The sequence below is a fragment of the Papio anubis genome, chromosome 3, assembly GCF_008728515.1.
Source record: "Papio anubis isolate 15944 chromosome 3, Panubis1.0, whole genome shotgun sequence".
Taxonomy (NCBI): Eukaryota; Metazoa; Chordata; class Mammalia; order Primates; family Cercopithecidae; genus Papio; species Papio anubis.
In genome coordinates, this window is record NC_044978.1 from 94,107,460 (window position 1) to 94,133,265 (window position 25,806).

The 25,806-nt window shown below is 38.7% G+C and overlaps 1 protein-coding gene across 2 annotated transcripts in view; it reads right to left on the reverse strand.

Annotated features, from left to right (window-relative positions):
- Positions 1–87: 87 nt before the first annotated feature.
- Positions 88–25,806, reverse strand: part of CORIN (corin, serine peptidase) — a 279,582-nt gene continuing 253,863 nt past the window's right edge. For both annotated transcript variants that reach the window (XM_021938640.2, XM_021938639.2), the window contains exons 20-22: positions 9,219–9,490; positions 6,163–6,296; positions 88–1,861 (exon numbers count right to left, since the gene is read on the reverse strand). In XM_021938640.2, the coding sequence (XP_021794332.2) occupies positions 1,679–1,861; positions 6,163–6,296; positions 9,219–9,490 (589 nt within the window). In that variant the 3' untranslated portion in view covers positions 88–1,678. The remainder of the gene's footprint in view (positions 1,862–6,162; positions 6,297–9,218; positions 9,491–25,806) is intronic.

Sequence of the window (25,806 nt, forward strand, 5' to 3'; positions counted from 1 at the left end):
ATAAGGGAGGTGAACTGTGATTGGTAAACAGGCTGCCAGCATGCTGTTAGAGAGACAGAAACAATTTCTTAGAACTTGCCACCCATATCCATAAAAAAAAGGTGATTAGACCATTTTATTTGTATTAAGAATTATTTAAAATAAGTATAATATGTGTATTTCACTGAGCCTAAGTTGAGCAAGGCTAAAAGTTGATACATTAAATATGTACCTACAACTATAACAAAACTGACAAATGTTCTTGAACTTTCACAAAATTGTGACCACAATTCAGTTGCTAGATTTCACACTCTCCTTAGGTTTATACAAACTGCAGGACAGGAAATGAATAATATAGAAATTGCTAAAACAACTTTTTGAATTTCAAATATGTTTACGCATAGAAAAGATACAAAAAGACATGTATAAAATTGCACGTAGTATCTATTTGGAATGCTGAGGCAGTCCAGGTTGCTGGTGGAGGTTAGTAGGGAATCCTAGTTGTTTAAAAGGCAAAATGGATGCCTAATTAAATTAAGTATATACGAAGATTTGTGTTTTAAAGCTTTTTAGTGGGGAAAAATACTTTTTACCACTAATTGCTTCAGAAATTGAGTTGTGTAAAGTGGCCTAGAGCTAAAAGTCATTTCTAAAATTTTAATTACCGAGAAGAAACCAGATATTAAACATCTTTTGAGGAAAGTTACAAAATGTTTTACTGCATGCAAAGTTTTTCTGTGCTCTAAAATATGCTTTTTATGACCTTGTTGGTATGGATGAACACAAGAAAACTGAAAAGTAAATTTAATTAAGTGAGGGATGCAAATTAATTTTCTTTTTAAAAAAATTGCATCTCTCGTCTAAATTCTCCTTTGCAAAGTTTAATATCCAGTTCTTTGCCACATAAGTAAAACAAAATATTGTCCATAAATATTGATCTAGTTGTTGCAATCTCAATCAGCCAACTGATATATCCTGAACAAACCCAGCTATGAGGGAAGTTCTATAGAGCCTCTTCTATAAAATTAGAATCTTGATATACATCCAGAATGGGGTCCTATAAAGTCAAGTGTTAATATGATATCTAAATAACTCTGCATTCAATATGTCTTGCTACCTAAATGGATGATATTGGTCTTTTATCGCTGTCTTTCATCAGTTCTCAGAATGATGCAAACATTAGAAGGGTAATAGTAAATACTTCAAATGTGTAAATTATCTTGGCTTTTAATAAATCAAAAGCAAGTCTCCAATGTTAACACTGAAATTTACCACTATGCACTGAGCTTGAGAAACAAAAACTAGCAGAGATAGTCAGCCTAAATCTCTATGTCTTTTTTTGTGATAGGATAAAAGAGAACATTCCATAACCTGTTACTGTAGCACCTGCATGATTTTCAATCTCTCCAGAGTTGATAATTTTGTGCTGCAGTCATGCTTAGGCCTGGCAAAAGAACAAAGTCTGCTTGGCTTTGCTTTTGTAAAGTCTTTCATTGAACTTGAAATAAGAGAAAAATGAAGGTGAAAAAATAAGTTGAATAAAATTAGTCCAAAACAAACATGCAAATTTGCAGTGCACGGTTGAGCATTTCTGCCCGTGAAAAGTGCTTCTGTACAGCTCTCTGCAGGAAGCTCTTCACAGTCAAGAAGGTCATTTTCTTTTAGCGTAGCTGGCAAAAGTCTCTGATCATCCTTATAATTAGTTTAGGAGAAAAGTCTGGATGTAAATCTGTCTTTTAATCCATTCGACGAAATATGACACATTACTATAAACGCCAGGCCCCAGGACTTTGGAAAAGCAGACGGAGCCCCATGAAGTTAATCCAAATAATGTCCACTGTCCTCCAGGCTTCTCACAAACAAGAGGCCCACCGCTGTCGCCCTGCAATGAGTAGCAATGGGAGTTAGTAACTGGCATTTCAGGGCCGTAATGTGTGTCCATGCTATCCTGAGGATACAATAAAGCTAAACCCAGATTAACCAACTTGGAAAGTTTCAACAAAGCTGACCTTGTCAGCCTGTGAAGGAATTGTGCTTTCCGCTGTAAAAATAGAACTTTCAAATAAACATCTTAAACTCTGATCATTAAAAAGGTAGAGTGGCTTGGGAAGAAATTGTATTTTTTTCCCCCAGAAAATTAAAAGACCTTTTTCAGGCATTTTCTGCACTTACAAAAATATATCATAAAGCTTTTAAAAAGTATCAGAACTAATTACCTCAAAATTGACCTCATTCTAATTTCAGCTTAACTTATGACTGTGGAAACTACCCAAAATGGAATAAAATCCCCCCCACACACAGTACTACAAACATATTCTAAAATATCTATTTTCAAGAATCTGGCTTTGTGAATGAATACATTAAGTATAACACAATTTGGGGTCCCTCACTACACTTCTTAATAGTTCTTAAGACTTTTAAATTTGGCATAGTTGAATACAAAATAGGACCACTTAAAATTATTTCTAATGAATATTTCATTAATAGCCTGTATTTTATTTCATATATATAGGGATTTTCATTCATGATATTTAAGGATTCCAGTTGAATTATATTCAGTTTTTCCCCCAAATATAGTTAACAATAAAATGCTATGGCATTAGAAATAGCAATATTTGCTACATCTGAAAACAAAGGTATATTTTGCACTGCCTCGAAAAAGAAGAGCTGATACCATGGAAAAAAAAAAAAAAAGTAAATATGTGAATTCATTGTGGAATGTTACAAATACTCCTTGATCTACAGACTTTCAAAATTAGAAGCATATCTATGGTCTTCCTACTTGGTATTGTTGAAGAACATAGGACTAATGTTTCTCAATCTTCTTCTAAACATTTTCCACATATTAGCTCATTTAATCTTTACAAAATACCTAAGAGTTTATATTATTTATTATATCTGTTTTGGAGATGTTGAAACTGAAGCACAAGTTAAATAACTTGTTCATTGACAGAGGCTGGATTTGAATCCAAGCAGCCTGGTAACAAGACTCCAACTCTATAATTACTAGGCCACCCTGCTTCTTAGGAACATTCGTGAATATTATTGCTATGAAAGAGAAATTGGGCCTGGCACGCTGGCTCAAGCCTGTAATCGTAGCACTTTGGGAGGCTGAGGCGGGGAGATGACTTGAGGTCAGGAGTTCCAGACCAACCTGGTCAACATGGTGAAACCCTGTCTCTACTCAAAATACAAAAATTAGCCAGGTTTGGTGGTGGAAACCTGTAATCCCAGCTACTCCAGAGGCTGAGGCAGGAGAATCGCTTGAACCCAGGAGGTGGAGGTTGCAATAAGCTGAGATCACACCACTGCACTCCAACCTGAGAGACAGAGTGAAACTCCATCTTAAAAAAAAAAAAAAAAAAAAGAAGAAGAAGAAAAAGATTAAAATTTTGATTGTGCTGTACACTTTTGTATAAGTGATGATCTTTGAATTTGTAACTTTCCAATACCCTAAGCCAAAATCATAAGCATAGAACTTGCAAAGAGCTGAATAACTTTTTCTGCCTAAGAGCCGAATTGAATTTTTTAAAGCAAAATTTATTTGTTACATGTATATAATGCTTAGACAAAAAAGAAAAATTTCCTGGAAATGTTTCACAAACTGTTTTCACAAATTTGTTTTCACATATTTCATACACATAAGGTATTTCATTCTTGATCTCTCCTTATATAAAATAAATAAGATGCTCGCCTATTGAAGTGGAACTATGATGTCAGAGGGTGATTAAAATGGAACGTGTTTACAATGTCAGCACATTTTCACTTCCAGATCAGACATTTAATAAAATAATTATTTAGCATCTACTCTTTGAAAAGTTCTGTGCTAGTGTATAAACAAACAAACAAGCACTATTTTTGTCCCAGAGCAGCCTAAAGTCAGCTTGGGTAACAAGAATAACTTCACATGAAAGCAAAATCTAAAGGCTAGAAAGAGGAGTTCAAAGGAATGAGTGATGACATCCAGGTGGAGAGGAATAAAAAATGCCTTCCTGAGATGTAGGTGTTGATTTAGGCTTAGTGAGTCAGGTAGGCACTCCATTAAATGCAAAACATAAGGTGAAAAGCAAGCAATTAAAAATGAAAGTGAGACTACAGCTAAAGGCACAACGGATCTGGTTTGTTCTTTTGGTCCTCTTTGTAATATTGGGCTTGAAACCAACATATTTGGCTTCAGTATTGGCTTATAGATTGTCACAGACAAACTCACACTTCATTATGTCCTGTTGATATGATTAAGGAAAATAATATATGTCATATAATAGAGGTTTAAGTAGAAACATTTGCTTCTGATATAGTAAAAAGTAGGTTTTGTTTGTTTTGTTTTCTACCTGAAGCTGTGTTAGAGAATATCTGGTATGCATTTAGTATACCCACACCACTGAAATCCCACTACTAAAGAAGTTGGCAAGACCTGGTTCCTATTAGGCATCATGATAAGAACATGCCCGTGCCTGTGTCTGTGGGCCTTCAGCTCTCTGTCAAGGAATCATCTCCCTTCCCCTCCTTTAGCAATTGCCAAGAGATGATCTTGAACATGTGCCAAGAGGTGCTAGTTTTTGATAAACCTCCAGATGACATTGGAGAGAGGTAGAAATGTATTTATATTAATCATTGCTGCCAGACTGCCCGATTTCATATCCTCAATCTACCACCTTCATGCTGGCTGATTTGGGGAAAATTACTTAACCTCCTGTATTCTTGATCTGTTTAGGGAAAATAAACACACCACCATATGGGTTGATTATGATATTTAAATGAGTTATTAGAAAGCGTTTTGCAGAGAGCCCGAAACATAATAAGCACTAAACTGATAGATTTTAATATTGGTGTAATTACTATTCATTGAATGTCTAAGTATGTGCCAGATATCATATACAGATATGTGAAAGATACAGGCTTCTAAATACATTAACTTAGTTAATCTTCATGGACAGAATTAGTCCCACTTTACTTATGAGAAAGCTATCCAGAGAGGTTAGATAACTTCATCGGGTTATACTGGTCTTAATGGCAGAGATGAGCTCCAACCCAGATCTTTCAGGCTTCAAATCCTGTGCCCCACACCCACATCATGCTGCCTCCTACAACACTTTTTTTGGGCCTGGGAAATCAAACCCAGTCCTCCTGTAGAGAAGGGAGGGATTCCTTTACCACCACCCACCTCAGCAGGATGACGTGAGGCCATGAGGCAGAAAGGAAGGTGGTCTCAGTGAAACGCCAAGGGAGCTGTCTGCTCCCTCTTTCCCATGACAACTGTCTAAGCAATCACCACAGGGTCATTTTCAATACCCTGATTTTTCCATTCTAAAATGGATCATCAAAAATATAATGTATTTACATTGAGTTAATACTTAAGAGCACTGTTGTATCTTTTCTTCATTACTAAACTGTAGTGGGCAAATTACTCCAAAGCAGTAAAATAACAAAGGTGCTTCACAGCAGCATAGTATAATAACTGTCTTCCCCAGTTTTTGTTACAAGCTTATTTGAGCACTTGCACTTTTCCCTCCTTTCCTAGGAGCCAGTCCAGTATAATGTTCGATGAGTGTCTATTAAGTAAAAATAAAAAGGCACCTCTACACTGTTACGTTAATATGTTCTACAAACTCTCATGGCTATGAATCCTGAGTATCTAAAGGTTGAGTTCAGTGACATTTGAGGACATGCTGGCAATCAAGTGAGGGCCCAGACAACACCAGTGTGATGACCCCTGAGACAGAGTTAGTCCTGTCTCACACCCTGGAAGTTGGGATGTTGATGTGTGTCTTAATGCCATCACTCCAATGACTGACAATGTCCTTTCATGCCTGCCCTGCTTCCCGGGGCAGCCAGGTGGAAGCCATGGTTACTACTAGCTCCTCTTAGAACCTCGTTTATCCTAACCACTAAAATGGTTGAATGAGATGAACAGGAAAAATTGTTTTTCTCCTGTTGCTGACCAAGGGTGATGTTCCCCATACAGTAGATGAGACAGTAGAAGGCACCCTGAATAAAGAGGATGGGTGTAATTAGGAGAATTGTGTACCAGCTGCAGGAAAATGTGCTGTAAATAATTAAACATTTGGCAACAAACAATTTTCAAAAAATATTTCCAAAGGGCTGTACGTGATAATGAGTTTATGGGAATCCACTGAAGTTACTGTTGAAATGAATCTCCTTGGTAACCAGAAAGCAACTTACCATGCATGAATCAATTGTGCCAGACTCATAGCCAGCACATATCATCCGAGTGGTGATGGTCTTCATGTCAAAGTAGGACTGACACTGTTCCAGAGAAATAATGCGGACTTCTCCCTCTTGCAGCTTAAAAGGCACTGAATTTGAAAAAAAATAATAAGAAGAAGAATATACATATGATGGTAAAATGACTCAAAAGTGAGGCTAGTGAGGCTAGCCAAATATGAAATGCAAATATAATATAAGTATTTTTATACCAAGAGAGGCATATTCTTTACTTGAAATGTCATTTTAAAGACACGGCTGGTTTGGAATCAGAATTTTCTAGTTAGAAGTGTTCATAGCAATTATCCAGTGAAACTCCTTTATTTTATTAACGGGGAAATCGAGGCCCAGACTGGTTAAGTAAGTTGGTTCATCCTTATCATATGCTATAACAAAAACAATAGCTACTACAAAGAAAATGAAACAATCAAGCCAGAGCTCTGCTGGCTGCCAGATAGGAGGCTGCCAGTTCAGCGTCAACTCAGCATGATAGTCCTGCTCTGCTAAAATAGAGAAAACCTGTTCATTCTAACAGAGAAGGGTTGTCCTATTCTTGATGAAAAGAATGTGTCTCAATATGTGCCCCAGCAGCCATTACTTGAGGTAAGAACCTCTAATCCTAGAGGATATGACAGAGAGATGTTGAAAAGCTCAAAGCCATCCCTTGGTATTGACAGAGAGAATATGTGAATTCCATCTTGCTTGAAAGTTCTTGAAGAACGACAATGGATTTCTTGCAGCAAGAGAGCGTGAATCTTTCACTGTTTAGCCATTCTGCAAAATTATACACACTGTTCTTCTTTGAAACAGTGATGGTGAAGCATCACTGGATACCTTATAGGAAGAAAGAGCCATTTTTAGGAAAATCAATGTGATGCACGCAGTGGATGTTTCATAGGTTGTCTAAAGAATAAGAAAAATAGCTAACATTTATTGGGCACTAGTGGGTCTCATTGTCTTTAATCTTTACAACACTCTGGTGAGTTAGGCAGTTGCTATTTTTTTTTTCCATTTTATAGTAAGCTTGAAAGTTGTATAGTCAGATCAACCAGGTCTTTCTTACTGAATTCAGCAGAATTTTGCTTTTTTTTCAGACAGGGTCTCATTCTGTCACCCAGGCAATGATGAGATCTTGGCTCACTGGAGCCTCCACCTTCCAGGCTCAAGAAATCCTCCCACCTCAGCCTCCCAAGTAGCTGGGACTACAGGCACACACCACATTGCCAAGCTAATTTTTTTTTTTTTACAAACAGTTTCACCATGTTTCCCAGGCTGGTCTCGAACTCCTGGGCTCAATTTATGCTATACTACATGTGTGGAGTGTGCATTATGTTGCAGTATCGCTCTGAGTTCAATATGGATATTGTCAGAGGATTGTTACATGTGAGTTTTTTTTGAAAAAGTCATTGACTTCTGCCTATTGAATTTCCTTTCCATTCTGTAATTGATGAAACAATGTAACTCAAAACTTATCTGACTAAATTTTAAGAAAAAAATTCTTTCAAATATACAATTTCTAAGGCCATAACAGAATGCCTATATACATTATCATTCTTGAAAGCCATGGCATTATACTTGATATGGGCAGAGTAGGCTGTACTTAGAATTTTTTTTGTTTGTTTGCTTGTTTGTTTTTTTAAGTCTCAGGTGGCTGGATCACCTGCTGTCAGGAGTTTGAGACTAGCTTGACCAACATGGCAAAACCTCGTCTCTACCAAAAATACAAAAAAAAAAAAAAAAAAAAAAAAATTAGCCAGGCATCATGTCGCATGCCTGTAATCCCAGTTACTTGGGAGGCTGAGGCAGGAGAATCACTTGAAACTGGGAGGTAGAGGTTGCAGTGAGCCAAGATCGTGCCACTGCATGGGCGACAGAGCGAGACTTCATCTCAAAAACAAACAAACAAACAATTATTATTCTAAATTAGGTCAAACTGAATGAGAGAGTCCATTGTAGGGGCTGAGAGTAAGTACATAGTACACATTTTTAATTTCCACATGTTTTATATGTTTAAGTCATCTACACAGCCAAACTATTTTAATCAATTTAAATAGTCAAATAGCAAATCAATATGATTTCTTGAAGGACTTATAGGTTGTACTACAGATGTAATACACATAAGACCAAATCATAACATAAAATTGGAGATATGACCATGCAGCTTGACTGCAGATTCCCTGTGACTGTCTCTATCATTGGGCTATCTTCAGGCAGTTAGAGACAGTCCAAAGCACAGTTGTGGCAGGTCTCCTCCTGCCACAAGGAAGCTCCAAAACATTTATAGTAGCTCCCTGGAGAGAGATTCTGAGGTGTGGAGTGGGATTTTTGGAGACTGCATTTGAGCTTGACCATTTTAAATGCCATGGTTCATTATTAATGTCTCTCTATGATTCACACAGCAAATGAAGTGTGATACATCGCTAAGTATTTACCATTTGTGGCTATCTTTTTGTAAGAGAAAATGGGAAATTATGGCCAAAAGCAACCTAGTTTTTGGTTCTAGGTACTGGGTCTCATTCTGTCACCCAGGCAGTGGTGAGATCTCGGCTCACTGCAGACTCCACCTTGCAGGCTCAAGAAATCCTCCCACCTCAGCCTCCCAACTGAGGAACACAGTGTTTCTCAGGCTCCTGAAGATCCTGGCTGATATGGTTTGGCTGTGTTCCCACCCAAATCTCATCTTGAATTGTAGTTCCCATAATCTCCATGTGTAATGGGAGGGATCTGGTGGGAGATAATTGAAACATGGGGGACAGTTACCCTCTTGATAGTGAGTTCTCACGAGGTCTGATGGTTTTATAAAGGGCTTTTCCCCCTTTTGCTTGGTACTTCCCCTGGCTGCTGCCATGTGAAGAAGGACATGTTTGCTTCCCCTTCCACCATGACTGTAAGTTTCCTGAGGCCTCCCCAGCCCTGCAGAACTGTGACTCAATTAAACCTCTTTCCTTTATAAATTACCCAATCTCAGGTATGTGCTTATAGCAACATGAGAATGGACTAATACACTGGCTTACTTTTATTGCCCATGTGGCCCCAGCCTGTGATATAGCAGTATGTATCAGGCTCCAGCCACTGCTCCGGGCTGGGCAAGCAGACAGGCCGGACGTAGCCAGTCTCACTGATGTCTTCATTTAGCTCAATGATGCTGATGTCATAGTCCACCACTGCTCGACTGTAGCGGGGATGCAGGATGATGGTCTTCACAAAGCGTGTCTGCATGAACACTGATGGATGGTCTAGATTGTTGATGCCAAGCACCACTTTCCAAACTTCAGCATTCTCTCTCCTAAAATTATAATTCAAGAGCTATTGGCATCTTAAACTCTAGTTTATCATGTGAAATTCACATGTAATTTTAAATTAAAATTAAAACATTTTATTTATGTAAATAATGGCCATTTTCATGCCCACTTCTCAATGTATTCATGTAAGTGGCATTTATATAATAGCCTGAGTGGTTAGTAAATAAGTATTATTGTTGCAGAAAGCTTAGCTCATGATTCCTGAATGGGGCTAGTCTTTAACATAAAACTTCTTCAGTTTTAAAGGTAAGCAGAGTTAGTTACTTGCTTCACAGAATGAGCAAGATAATGAAAAGCTATGTGAAAAGTGAAAAAGAAGAACAAGCCAAGATTAAGACATTCCTCCAAGAAAGAGCAAGTGACTTGAAGAAATGCCAGAGGAACCCCCTACAGATTTCCAGCTCAGAGCTTAAAAAGGTCACCCACAACCTCCAATGGTCATTCTCATACTCCACTGTTTTTGAATACTTGTCAACAATATTTTAGTCGATTCCCACCTTAAAATACTTTCTTCACTTGACTTCGAGGTCTTGCCATGCTCCAAAATTTCTTCCAATCTCATGGGCCCTTCCCTCTCAGCCTTCTCTTTCTGGGTTCTCCTCTTTGGCTCTCAGTCTCCACATGTTGAAATGCTCTGGAACTTCACTCTCAGCTTTATATTCTCACACCCTTGATTTCATCTACTCCAATGGTTTTAAATCCCACCATACCCTGGTGACTCCCAAATGTATCTCCAGCTCTATCCTTTCCCTGAGCTGCAGACTTAATGGTCAATGGTCTATTTAACACTCTCAGTTGGATGTTTGATCATAGCCAACATTTATTGAGGGCTCACTATGTATCTCACAGTATTTAAGCATTCAGGATTCAGTTTACAGTAACTTAATACTATAACCAGCCCAGGTGAATTTTCTCTTTTTCTTACACCCAACACTGAATGCATCAGCAAGTCTTCGCCACTCCTACTTTCAAATATATCCCACATCTTACTGTTTCTCCCTCCTCCATGGCTACAATCCTAATCTAAGCTACTCTCGACTACTTGGACCATGCAATGGCCTCCCAAATCATGGTCCTTCTTCTAATCTTAGTCCCTATAATCTATTTTCCTTACTATCAGGATATGTATTGACTATATCCCCTATATCAGTCAGAGCAATATTTTAAAAATAAAATTAGATCAATCCATCTTCTGCTCACTATTCTCCAAAAGCTTTGTATCACACTTGAGACAAATCCTAGACTCCTATCCCTGGCCTCTGAGGCCCTACACCATATGCTCATTCTCACCCCAACGACTTTCTTGTTAATTCTGAACATGCCAAGAGCATCCTCAACTCAGGAGCTATTTCCCTTGATGTTCCCCCAGCTCTCACATCAGTCTTACCTTTACTCCTTCTCTTCATCCAGGTCTCAACTCAGACATCATCTGCTCAGAGCTGTTTTCCCAACCAACCTGTCTCACCCTTACTCTGTCCCCTTCACTCTACTCGACACTGCTTTAATTTTCTTCTCATACTATCCATTGATATCAATGACATTGATATAACCATTTGTCTATTCTATGTCTTGGCCCCTAGAATATAGTTACCTCTGTGAAGGCAGGGATTTGGCTGGTGTTTTTCACTGGTGTAGTCACAGGGCTTGGTACCTGGCCAATAGTAGGTCCTCAACAGGTACCTATTTAATGATGGTTCAATGAATGTTTTTGACTCTAACCACAAAGGCAGGGTCTGTTCTTCATTACTCCCTCCATCCCTTCCTTCACTCCCAGGCTCTCCTTCACCAGAATGGCCAGGATCAAAAATGTTGACATTTATTGGACCACAGTGTTGGGGCAAGGGTAGAGCTTTAATTATGGGCACTCCCTTATACTCTGGTAATGTGAGTCAGCCACACCACCACTGTTCCTACTTGGGAGCTTGTGATCAAATCAACTAAAGTAGGTTGATTTGACTAGCTAGACCAATTGTTTCTCAACCCAGGCTGAACACTGAATCATCTGGGAGCCTTTAAAATAGTGATTCTCTGGACATCACTCAATATCAATTGAAACAGAAGTTCATGGGCTGGGTGGGGCCTGTGAGTCAGTATTTTGAAGAGCTCTCTAGGGAATCTTAGGCAAAACCCCACCCACACCCCTTCTTTTCTTGGCATGCCTTTCTTTACCATCAGCATGGCAAAGATTCGAAAGGCTGAGATTTCAAGAGAGTTAGGAAGGAGGAGCCAAGGTAGGAACTCACTTGGTTTTTAGTATTGTTGGATACTTGGGCCAGACCCTACTAACAGACCCCCGTATATAGTCATGCATGTTGCCCTTTTTCTATTAAAAATAATAATAATAATAATTTCAGGGATATCAGGGGAACGAACATCATTCAGTGAATAGAGAGGTAGAGATACATGGCAATTTGTCTATGGCAAGCATGGTGTTAGGGATTACAAGAATAAGCAAGAAAAGCATGATCCCTGCCTATACAAACATTATAATTGAGTGAAGATAGACAATTAAATAAACAATTAGATTAAAATGCAGGTAGTACTATCACATGAGCATTACAAGATAATGTTACAGAATAAATTTTTTCTTTTTCTTTTTTTTCTTTTCTTGAGACAGGGTCTCGCTCTGTCACCCAGGTTGGAGTGCAGTGGCATGATGATAGCTCACTGCAGCCTCAACCTCCCAGGCTCAAGAGATCCACTGGCCTCAGTGCCCCACCAAGTAGCTGAGACTACAGGCACACATCACCATATCTGGCTAAATTTTTTTGGAATTTTAGTAAAGATGAGGTTTTGCTATGTTGCCCAAGCTGGTCTTGAACTCCTGAGCTCAAGCAATCCTCCCTCCTTGGGCCTCCCAAAGTGCTAGGATTACAGGTGTAAGCCACCAAGTCCAGCCCAGGAGAATCGTTTTTCATTACATAAAGTTGTCACTAAAAGAACATGCTTATCTTTCTCTTTCTTTCCTTTCCTTTTCTTTTTCCTTTCCTTTCCCTTCCTTTTTCCCTTCTTTCTTTTACTTCTTTCTTTCTTTCCTTTTTCCTTCTTTTTTTTTCCTTCTTTCTTCCTTCCCTTCCTCCCTTCCCTCGTTCCTTCCTTTTTTACTCCACAGTGATGAGTGCATGACCATTTGAGAAGTTCAATATGTACTTGAGATTCTATTGTTTCGGACACCTGAAATCAAGCAATAATTGATTTCAAATTTCTGCCTATTTAATAGCTTATTGCCCTTGAATAGCATTACTAAGTTTTGGCTGTGAAAAACATTCATCCACATGCTTAAATCATAAGCAGTATTTTGAGTAATAGAACATTCCAAATTATTTGTAACAAAATTGAATAACATCAAAATTCTGGACTTAATTACCGTATTGAGATTAATGTAATTCTAATTATAAAAAATTAATGTCAATAAAACTGCTAAACATTAATTTGTATCCAGTAGTCTCTTGTTACACAATCTACTGTCCTTATGGTATTAATATCCACCAAAAGAAAAAAAATGTCCATAGGAAATTCACATACTTTTTTGTATTCAGTGATGACAGTGTTCTTTTCTTCTTTTTGTTATGAGTATATAGTGAAAAATAATGTCTTTTTTAATGTCTTCCCTCCTATCACCCTGGGTATGGCAGAAACCAAAAACAAAACAAGAAAAAAACCCAACCTATTGTTTGAAAGAGTTTCCCAGGGTGAAGGACACGTACATACATGGTGATTGTCACATCAAGCAAATACTAAGAAGAAGGAGTCAGGAGTAATGGCAAAGACAGCCCTGTGCCTGGGTAGAAGCAAAAAGAAGGAGGATCATTTCAGCCTACGTGAATGCCACATGAGTTTAATATCAATTCTAAAGTACGAATTAGCTGGATGTGGTTATGTGCACCTATAGTCCCAGCTACTCAGGAGGCAGAGGCAGGAGAATCGCTTGAACCCTGGAGGTGGAGGTTGCAGTGAGCTGAGATCATGCCACTGCACTCCAGCCTGGGCAACAGGGCTAGACTTCATCTCAAAAAAAAAAAAAAAAAATAAGAAAGAAAAAAAAAGAAAAAAGAAAGAAAGAAGTACCATTGGAGAAACGTATGGAAACACATTCTGATCCTAAGACTGTTTTAGTAAAAAGAGTTTAATTACGGCCAGGTGCGGTGGTTCACACCTGTAATAACAGTACTTTGGGAGGCTGAGGAGGGCAGCTCACCTGAGGTCAGGAGTTTAAGGCCAGCCTGGCCAACATGGCAAAACCCTGTCTCTACAAAAAATACAAAAATTAGCTAGGTGTGGTGGCAGGCGCCGGTAATCCCAGCTACTCAGGAGGCTGAGGCATAAGAATCACTTGAACCTAGGAGGTGGAGGTTGCTATGAGCTGAGATTGGCCATTGCACTCCAGCCTGGGCGATAAGATCAAAACTCCATCTCCAAAAAAAAAGGGGGGGGGGGGGGGGCGGTGGTTAAATTAGGCTACCAAGAAAAGAAAGCCAAGTATAGCGGCTGAAAATCTTCAGTTTAAAGGGAATTACTTGGCATTTGGCTGTCAAGCCTCAAAGCAGCAGCAAGGAGAGCTGGCACATCCTTAAAGAAGTTTGTGCAAAGAACTTCAGACTGTGAGAGGAAGGAAGCAGGCCAAGGTGAAGCCAGGTGAGAATCCACCAATCCCAGGGAAAACAACTGAGGAAGATGTTAAAACACCTTGTTCTTTGTTCTCACTGTGGATAGTATTTTATTCCTTGAAATCACATTTAGAGTCTAATCTGCTTCATGTTTACAATATTGTTTTAATAATAAATACACTTTATAGACAATATTGAGCTTGTATGATTTCAACTTTCAATTCTTCCATTATTAACTCTAGAGAGAAAAAAAAAAAAAAAAAAAAAAAAAACTCAGGCCAGATGCTCAGAGACATTATTAGCATCCAGAGGAATTTATTCAGAATTGCAGACACAATGTCTCTGGAGGCAAAAATCAGTCCCTTTGGTTTGCAATTTGCCACACTCAGCTCTAGTTTAGACATGAAATTTTTCACTCAATTCAGCTAGTCAAATTTAAAGATTTATATCTTTATCTTTTCTTAGGAGTGAAAAATTTTCCTTCTCTCAGCCTCTCTGACTTTGCTTAGAATATCTTATATTTAATATTTTTCCTGTTTAATAAAGGTACTATTATAATTAACACCTACGATAAAAATTTCTCTATTTTACAAGACTTACTCCAGAAATAGCATAGCTAAGTGGTGATGTGGAGATCATCTGAAAGTTAACAAATCAGCACTAAATAAAGAAATACCACATTATGGCATCATTGCTGTTCTACAAATTTTAGGAATCTCTTACTTTTAATATTGTGCTCTGTCCTTGGCATTTCATTTTTATTATTTTTTTATTTTTATTTTTAGAGATGGAGTTTCACTCTTGTCACGCAGTGAAGTGCAATTGCGCGATCTCAGCTCACTACAACATTTGCCTCAGGGGTTCAAGCGATTCTCCTGCCTAGCCTCCTGAGTAGCTGGGATTATAGGCACCCACCACCACGCCTGGCTAATTTTTGTATTTTTAGTAGAGACAGGGTTTCACCATGTTGGCCAATCTGGTCTTGAACTCCTGACCACCCACCTCGGCCTTCCAAAGTGCTGGGATTACAGGCTTAAGCCACCATACCCAGCTATCCTTGATATTTTTTAAAATGATCTGTAACAGGCAAGGTAAAAAGATTTTTTTCCTTCAACTTTTATTTTAAGTTCCGGGATATATGTGCAGCAAGTGCAGGTTTGTTACATAGGTAAACGTGTGCCATGATGGTTTGCTGCACAGAACAACCCATCACCTAGATATTAAGCCCAGCATCCATTAGCTATTCTCCCTGATGCTCTTCCTCCCCCACCTCCACCCCAACAGGCCCCAGTGTGTGTTGTCTCCCCACATGTGTCCATGTGTTCTCATCATTCAGATCCCACTTATGAGTGAGAACATGCAGTGTTTGGTTTTCTGTTCCTGTGTTAAGGAGGATAAGGCTTCCAGCTTCATTCGTGTCCCTGCAAAGGACATGATCTCCTGCCATTTTATGGCTGCATAGTATTCCATGGTGTATATGTACCACATTGTCTTTATCCAGTCTATCATTGATGGGCATTTGGGTTGATTCTATGTCATTGCTATTGTGAATAGTGCTGCAATGAACATATGCATGCATGTATCTTTATAATAGAATGACTTACATTCCTTTGGGTATATACACAGTAATGGGATTGCTGGGTCAAATGGTATTTTTGCTTCTAGATCTTTGAGAAATTGCCACACTGTCTTCCACAATGGTTGAATTAATTTGCACTCCCACCAATGGTGTAAAAGCATCCCTTTTTCTTCACAGTCTTGCCAGTATCTGTGGTTTCTTGGCTTTTTAAAAACTGCCATTCTGACTGTTGTGAAATGGTATCTCATTGTGGTTTTGATTTACATTTCTGTAATGATCAGTGATGTTGAGGTTTTTTTTCATGTTTGTTGGCCACATGAATGTCTTCTTTTGAGAAGTGTCTGTTCATGTCCTTTGCCCACTTTTTAATAGGGTTTTTTTTTCTTGTAAATTTGTTTAAGTTCCTTATAGACTCTAGATACTAAACCTTTGTCAGATAAATAAATTGCATTTTTTTCCTCATTCTGTAGGTGGTCTATTCAATCTGATGATAGCTTCTTTTGCTGTGCAGAAACTGTTTAGTTTAATTAGATCCCATTTGTCAATGTTTCCTTTTGTTGCAATTGCTTTCGGTATTTTCGTCATGTAATCTTTGCCTGTGCCTATGTCCTGAATGGTATTCCCTAGGTTTTCTTCTAGGGTTTTTATAGTTTTGGGTTTTACATCTAAGTCTTTAATCCATCTTGAGTTAATTTTTGTATAAGGTATAAAGAAGGGGTCCAGTTTCAAATTTCTGCATAAGGCTAGCCAGTTCTCCCAGCACCATTTATTAAACAGGAAATATTTTCCCCATTGCTTGTTTTTGTCATGTTTGTTGAAGATCAGATGGTTGTAGGTGTGTGGCCTTATTTCTGGGTTCTCTATTCTGTTCCATTGGTCTATGTGACTGTTCTTGTAGAGTACCATGCTGTTTTGGTTACTGTAGAATTGTAGTATAGTTTGAAGTTGGATAGGGTGATGCCTCTAGCTTTGTTCTTTTTGCTTAGGATTGCCCTGGCTATTTGGGCTCTTTTTTGGTTTCATATGAATTTTAAAATAGTTTTTTCTAATTCTGTGAAGAATGTCAATGGTAGTTTAATGGAAATAGCATTGAATCTATAAATTACTTTGAGCAGTGTGACGATTTTCACAATATTTATTCTTCCCATTGATGAGCATGGAATTTTTTTCCATTTGTTTGTGTCCTCTCTGATTTCGTTAAACAGTGGTTTGTAGTTCTCTTTGAAGAGGTCTTCACTTCCCTTGTTAGCTGTATTCTTAGGTATTTTATTCTATTTGTAGCAATTGTGAATGGGAGTTCATTCATGATTTGGCTCTGTGCTTGCCTGTTGTTGGTGTATAAAAATGCTAGCAATTTTTGCACACTAATTTTGTATCCTGAGGCTTTGCTGAAGTTGCTTATCAGTTTAAGAAGCTTTTGGGTTGAGACAATGGGGTTTTCTAGATATAGGATAATGTCATCTGCAAACAAAGATAATTTGATTTCCTCTCTTCCTATCTGACTATCATTTCTTTCTTTCTCTTGGCTGATTGCCCTGGCCAAAACTTCCAATACTGTGTTGAATAGGAGTGGAAAGAAAGGGTATCCTTGTCTTGTGCTGGTTTCCAAGGGGAATGCTTCCAGTTTTTGCCGATTCAGCATGATATTGGCCGCGAGTTTGTCATAAGTGGCTCTTATTATTTGAGGGATGTTCCTTCAATACTTAGCTTATTGAGAGTTTTTAATATGAAGGGATGTTGAATTTTATTAAAGGCCTTTTTTGTGTCTATTGAGATAATCATGTGGCTTTTGCCTAGTTCTTTTTATATTGAACCAGCATTGCATCCTGGGGATAAAGCCTACTTGATAGTGGTAGAAAAGCTTTTTAATGTGCTGCTGGATTCAGTTTGTCAGTATTTTATTGAGAATTTATGCATCCATATTTATCAGGGATATTGGCCCGAAGTTTTCTTCTTTAGTTGTACCTCTGCCAGGTTTTCATATCAAGATGATGCTGGCCTCATAAAATGAGTTAGGGAGGAGTACCTCTTTTTCAATTTTTTGGAATAGTTTCAGCAGATATGGTACCAGCTCCTCTTTGTACCTTTGGTAGATTTCAACTATAAATCTGATGAATAGACTTTAGAATAGAGACTTCAAAGTAGATGTATGAAGTGGCTGGGGGAAATTCAGTAAGTACAGACTGTCACATCACAAGCCCTACCCATTCTGAGGGCCATCCGCCTCTCAGCTCCAGAAAACTGTTGTCATGTTGGAATGCTCAGTGGAACCTGACCTTCCAATTGTCCAAGGAAAGCCAAAGTTCTGGATTTTATGCAAAGTATCTGTGGTTTTAAATGCTGCCTAAAAATTTAAAAATGGATACAACAAGCAAACTAGATTGGCAGCCTGGGTGTCTCAATAGGATATAATCTCAATAGTTTTCCAAGTGTTTCTACACACTTTATTCCAAATGATCCTCACACCAACTGTGAGATGTAAATAGGGATTCATTGTTCCATTTTAGAGGAAAGAAATCAATGACTCAGAGGAGATGAGCAACTCACATGAAGTCACAGAGACAGCAAGTGATGGTAATAGACTAAATTGCTGATCCTTTGAACCTTATACACCATATCCTTAAGACTAAACTTCTCTGAAACAAAGACAAGGGTCCACAGGCATCAAAAAGGATTAAGGTACTGGGCACAGGAGCATATAGGATGGATGGAGACTCTTGTGAGTGATAAGGTGACAGATAGAAGGAAGATGTGTGCTCTTTCCTGAATGTATCCCTCAAATATGATAGAAAGCTAGCCATCAGTGATAAAATTACAGGAAATGAACAATTCTATTATGCCAGGTTCCAAAAAATGGAAGAGAAGGGCCTACCTAGTCACATACATATTCTAGACCTTCAAGAATCGGGTTTCAGAATGTTTTAGGGGGGGAAAGCTATGATAATATGTCTAGAGATTCTTAAAGCAGTCATGGCTCAATAAAGTTGGAAGAGTTTAAGTGCCAAATTCTGATACTACTATCACAAATAATTGCAGAATGTAAGAAAATGAAGAATCAGCTGAACAGTAAATGTGACTACATAAAGATCTCAGAGTAGGCAAGAGCAGTGGCTTACACCTATAATCCCAGCACTTTTGGGAGGCTAAGGTGGTCGGATCATGAGGTCAGGAGTTCAAGACCAGACTGGCCAACAGAGTGAAACCCTGTCCCTACTAAAAATGCAAAAATTAGCCGGGTGTGGTGGCACGTGCCTGTAGTCCCAGCTACTTGGGAGGCTGAGGCAGGAGAATCACTTGAACCTGGGAGACGGAGGTTGCAGTGAGCCGAGACCATGCCATTGCACTCCAGCCTGGGCAACAGAGCAAGACTCCATCTCAAAAATAAAAAATCTCAGAGCTTTGAAGTCTACCATAAAAGAATGGCATGAAACCAAAGTAACTGTCCAAAAGTCTTACTTATTGAATGAGCAGGACTTTGTCTAAAAAGAAACAAAGTCGGAAAAATAAAAATGGCTTCTTGGCAAAATGATGTGCAAAATAGAACAAGAAAAGAGGAAAATTGTTGTCTTTAACAGATAATTTAAATGTTTGTAGAAAAGTAAGACAAAGCAGAACCATTTGAAGCTTACTTTACCTGCAATTTCTTTTTTTGTTGTTGTTTTGAGACAGAGTTTTGCTCTTGTTGCCCAGGGTGGAGTGCAATGGCACGATCTCGGCTCACTGCAACCACTTCCACCTCCTGGGTTCAAGTGATTCTCCTGCCTCAGCCTCCAGAGTAGCTGGGATTACAGGCACCCACCACCACGCCCGGCTAATTTTTTCTATTTTCAGTAGAGATGGGGTTTCATCACGTTGGCTAGGCTGGTCTTGAACTCCTGACCTCAGGTGATCCACCCGCCTCAGCCTCCCAAAGTACTGGGATTACAGGCGTGAGCCACCACACTTGGCCCTTTACCTCCAATTTCTATATTCAAGGAGAATAATCTTCAGACAATACCCAGATGATTAATCTATGTGATGAAAACATACAGTTGCTTAATACATTGGAAATGGTGAATTGATGTGTGGTCCAAGGCATGGGAGGAGCTGGTAAGAGATCACTGACCCTCTGCAGATGAGTTAACATTTCTAGTTTCAGACAAATTACAACCCCACATACTGAAATGACTACCGATATGATTACTAAGCAACACCAAGAAGAGGCTGACTTGTCCACTAACAAATATTTGTTGAGTGGCTGCTGTATGCCATGCTGAAAGAAATAAAAATTCAAGAATGAGGAAGGCAGATGGAGTTCACGTCTTCATAGAGTTTTCGTTCCACTAAACTAGATAGTAAAAAAAAAAAAAAAAAAGGTACAAGAACAAATAAGATGATCTAAGGCACTTAGAAGTAAAAAAAAATATATGGTAATGTAGCAGAAGATTTGACAGGGCAATTGCTTTGGCTAGGTTGGTTAGGGAAGGTCTTTGAGAAAGTGACACTCCAATTGAGACTTGAATAATGGAAAGAAAGTAGTTTTAAGACTCTATGAAAGTATTCCAAACTGCAGAAACAGCAAGTACAAAGGTCCTGAAGCAGGAATGAGCTTGGAGGATTTCAGGAGCTGAATGAAAGCTAGAAAGGTTGGAGTCCAATGAGTGATAGGAGACTAGAAGGAGATGCAGTCAAAGTGGTGGGACTAGATCTTAATAGGCTCCAATGAGAAGATTTTATTCTTGTTATAAAGGGAAGTCAATGTAAAGTTTTAAGCAGGGGAGTGACATGGTGTGATTTATATTTTAGAAAGTTCACTATCTCACTGTGTGAATAATAGGTAATAAGGGAACAAGAGAGTAGTCAAAAAAAGTCAGATAGGAAACTGTTTCAGTAATCATTATGGATTGGTTGTGTCCCTCTAAAATCTATATGTCGAAGAAGTTGTAACTCCTAGTATATTATAATATAACTTTATTAGGAAATAGGGACTTTATGGAGGTAGCCTCATTAGGATGGGCTTGAATCCAATATGACTAATCCACATATATATAACACCAGCAGGTTATATATATATAACCTGAAGAAAACTATCTGAAGAGGAAGGCAGACAGTAGGGTCCTGCTTCTACAGACCAAGGAATACCAAAAATTGCCAGGAAACCACCAGGATCTAGGCAACAGGCATTCTCTCTCACAGCACTCAGAAGGAAGAAACCCTGCCAGTACCTTGATTCTGAACTTCTAGCCTCCAGAACTGTATGGCTCAAATCACTCAGCTTGTGACACTTTGTTCTGGCCGTCCTAGGAAATAAATAGTCCAGAAGTGAGATGATGGTGGCTTGGAGTAGGGTTATAGCTTTAAGATGGGAGAGGTGGTTGGCTTCCACTTTTTTGGAATAAGATTCTACAGAATTTACTGATAAAGTAAATGTGAGAAGAATTAAGGATGACTCCTAGGTTTGGCATATTAGCAAACTGATGGATGATGCCTTTTACTGAGATAGGGGAAGTTTGTGAAGCAACAATTATTTGTTCAGTGGGAGAAGTGAGAAATAAATAGATTTGTTTGGGTCATGTAAAGTAGGATGTTTATTACATGTTCAAATGAACATCTTCACAGTTAAACGTATTCATGTGAAGTTGGTGGGTAGTGGTGATTGGGTGGAAATCTGGGCTGGGCTGGAGATGTAAATTTAAAAGTTATGAACAAATATTTCATATATTTGATATTCAAGTATGATATTCATATTGCTATTCACATACTTTATATTCATATTTTTCAAATATGAAAAGTATTTGTTCAAATCAGAACTAGTATATAAACCATGTGATGAGATGAGTGACTCTAGACATACAAGAAAGCCAAGAATTTGGTACTGGGGAACTAAAGCATTCAGTAGCCTAAAAAAGGAGGAGCTGAATAAAGAGAAAAAGAGTTGGTCACTGACATATGAACAAAACAAGGAGTTTTCTGTTATTTTAGAAGAAAAGTGAAAGTATTTCGAGAAGGATGTAGTGATAAAATACTGGAGAGAGTTCCAGTGGGTTGAAAACTGAAAATACATCATTGGATTTGGCAAGATGGAAGTTATTAGAGATTTTAACAAGTGTCACTTCTGTAATGATCTTGATAAGAACCCAACGAGAGTGTGTTGAAGAGAATGTGGGACATGGAGCGGTGTAGACAGTGACTGCAGGAAACTCTTTTAGGAGATTTTCTGTGAATAGTGGCCAGAATGGAGCAACAGATGAAGAGGGATATGAATTCAAAGGAATGGGGTTTGTGATATTAAGGCATGGCATGGTTGCTGAAGGGAGTGATCCAGCAAAAAAAAGATAAATTAATGATGCAAAATAGAAATGATGACTTTAAGAGTAAAGTCTTTGAAAAGATGAAAGGGGATATGCTTGTTTTAAAATAGGAGCAAAGACATGTCGTCCACCATACTCAAGGGAAAGCAGTGAATGTGACCGAAGGGGCTAGTGATTTGTTGGAATTGGGGGTAAGACAAGGTGAAAGACTTGATGGCATCTATTTTATTCATGAAGTATAAGGTGAGATCAGTAAAGGATGACAAAGATTTGGGGACAGAGAATAAGCTGTCAAATAGTTGTCTATTCACAATCAGAGTAGAAGAGTGACTTTACTGTGGAAGCATATTGAAAGCATCTGATTGTGTTACATGTTAATTTGGAAATCATGATCACATATTTTATGTGACCTCAGTTAGCAGACAGGTGTATGATATTCTGCAACATGGGTTAGGTGTTCAGGTGCAGATGCAACATACATGACTAGGGAGTGACAAGACTGAAAGGCACAGGCAAGTAACTACAACAATTTAAAACAAGAGAGTTTCAAATTTCTGAAAGCCACCAAAACAATGGGATTGCATGTTAGGCCAACTGCTAGCTATATCCTAGACCCAGACATTTTCCAGTGGAGAGGGAGGGTGACAGAAAACATTTCCATAGAGGGCAGGGCAGTGGGGAGTATGAGGTAAGGTCAGAGTCACCTAGGGATTTTTAAGGTCACACTTGCTCACTCCCTAGTGATGCTGAGAAACAGCACCCCATGGGAGGTATAGATCTAAAATGGAAAATTTTTCTTTTAGTGGACATTACTACTGACGGGAATGGGCCAAATTCTTAAGAGTCGATGGAATAGAAAAACAAATTGTGAATGACTGGCACAGTTCATACATTCCTAGAAGATAAAGAAGTAAGCAGAAGGACACAGCATGAGCTCAGTAATAAAAAGTCAGACCAAACTTCTCACTTCCTTTTCTCAGTGTATTAAAAGACTGCCAGATCAGGGCAGGCGGGCAAGTGAAAACAAGGATTTTGTTCTGTGGGGTATAGGAGAGGGAGCTGTTTAGAAATAGGTGGAAGATTATTGAGTAATATTAAGGGTCCAACTGATGTTGAAAGTCAGGCATGGCAGGAATCTGCATTCTTCAGTAATACTCTCCCTCAGTTCTGAAGAGCATAGACATAGGATCAGAAAATGTGGGCTGGGCGCGGTGGTTCACGCCTATAATCCCAGCACTTTGGGAGGCCAAGGTGGGTAGATCACTTGAGGTCAGGAGTTCAAGACTAGCCTGACCAACATGGTGAAATCCTGTCTCTACTAAAAATACAAAATTAGATGAGCATGGTGGCAGGCACCTGTAATCCCAGCTACTTGGGAGGCTGAGGCAGGAGAATGGCTTGAACCTGGGAGGCAGAGGTTTCAGTGAGCCGACATTGTGCCATTTCACTCCAACCTGGGCAGTCAGAGTGAAACTCCATCCAAAAAAAAAAAAAGAGAGAAAGAAAAGAAAAGAAAAAGAAAGGTCCTGGTGAAAAGACTGAAGTGATGAGCCCAGGGAACCAGGTAAGCTGAGGGAAAGAAAGGAGGCAAGGGCTGGACACGGTGGCTCATGCCTGTAATCCCAGCACTTTGGGAGGCCGAGGCAGGTGGATCACAAGGTCAGGAGATCAAAACCATCCTGGCTAACACGGTGAAACCCTATCTCTACTAAAAATACAAAAAATTAGCTAGGCATGGTGGCGGGCACATGTAGTCCCACTTACTTGGGAGGCTGAGGCAGGAGAATGGCGTGAATCCAGGAGGCAGAGCTTGCAGTGAGCTAAGATCGTGCCACTGCACTCCAGCCTGGGCGACAGAGCAAGACTCCATCTCAAAAAAGAAAAAAAAGAAAAGAAAAAGAAAAAGAAAGGAGGCGAGAAGGAGACTCTTTGGACTGAGACACCAGGGGACAAAGTGCAGCCACCAACCAAAAATCTTATTGGTTTGAAGAGCTCGTGCAGAGGGAATCAAGACATGGGTGACGTGGCAGGAGTATGAGTTGTGGTCATGTAGTGGGAGGACAGTTTTTCACGTGGGTGTCCTGGAGAGGAATCAGATGTTTCTGACCATTACTAGCTGTGTGCCAGCCTAGGAAGTTCATTCTTAAGTCTTTTAGAAGTGGAAGAAAACAGGAAAATTGCTTGCTAAATTATCCCATGAAAGTCAAAGTCTTTCTTCCTTAGAACTTTTGAAAGAAAATTATCACTAGGACATATGGGGCTTGATCTGGTCAACCATCTCATGTTTTTAAATTTTCATTTGGGATTTTTATCTACCTCTTCATAGCAGAGCAAAACAAACGTGTCTTTTATTCCCATAAATATAATTAAAAGAGATAGGCTGAGGAGACCTACCAATGGGTCACTCTAGCCCTTGCCAAATTATGGGATCAGGATATTAAGTATATCCCATTAACTGCTGTAACTGATGGCTCCAAAAGGGAGTATGGCATAAATTAGAAGTTCCCAAAAGTTTGCAGCTCCCCCGGGAGATGTTATAAAACAGAATCAGGGTTATTAGCACACATTCAAGCAAATGCTTGTTTGAAGTGGGGCATTTTCTAACTTCTTACGGATAGACTAGGCCTCTCTTGACAGTTTTGTTAAATTTAATGTTCTGTGAAACTTCATCAAGGCCTTTAATATTATGTACATGCCCTTAATTATAAACACATATTTCTTCTCTATTGCAAGATTTCTCCTGAACTTTACAGATCTGCCAGTGAAAGAGGAAACTTGGATAACACATGTGGAAATAACAAAAGCGGGGTATGAACCTAGATTAACCAGCACATAAAGAGCGCTGTTCCCTGAAAAACACTGTTGGATTCATTTAGGTAATCATCTCATGATGAATGTACTCTTGCTAGTACAACCTTCTTCTTACCATGGAGTTACAAATTAGGTCTGGAAAAGACATCTGGAAACATCTGGCCCCTTCTAAAGCAACAACATTTCAGTGTGTTTTTTGACATACTAGGCAGACTCTTCCAATAATTCTGGATCTTACACATTAAAAGCTCTCAAAAGAAGGTGCTAGTTTGATTTTTTTTAATGTTTTATTTCCCCCAAAATAGCAATCAAATAACTGGATATACAAATTTCCATTTTATAATCACTATCACACTGTATTCTAATTACTTGTTTAAATGTCTGTCTCCTCACCAGATTAGCCCCTTAGAGAACAAAACATGTATCCATCTCTGTAACCTCCTTATGAAACTACAGGTATGTGCTGGAACTGTATCCTCTAGAAACAAGAGTACCAATAGGTGAGTAGCTTTCTTTAAGAACATTTATTGCAGTATTATTAAAATGGCAGCAAACTGGAACTAAACCAAATGTTTAGTTTGGGAATCAACTGGGGAATAATTTTAAAAGTTATAGTAAATCTATAGAATATTATTTGACTTAAAAAAAAATGAGTTAGAGCTACATCAATTGACCTGGAGAGATGTCCATGATATATTGCTACATGAGAAAAGCAACTTATAAATGAAAGTATAGAGTGTTCTTCCAAATTACAAAAGTAAACAGTGATGCCTTGTGAAAAATACATGTGTTTATGGTTGTGGGAGAATATTCATAATGCACTAACGGGGGTTACCTTAAGGATGATCAGGAGTTAAGGTTAATGAGTGTGGGAGAATAGTGTTAGTAAAATGCAAAAATATTCATGCTATGATGCTAAGGGAAAATGCAGAATGCATGATTTTAGCAATAGTTTTTTTAAAAGAAAACTTTACCTTTTGATGTATTACTGGTTGATGCCAGGCATAGTTCTT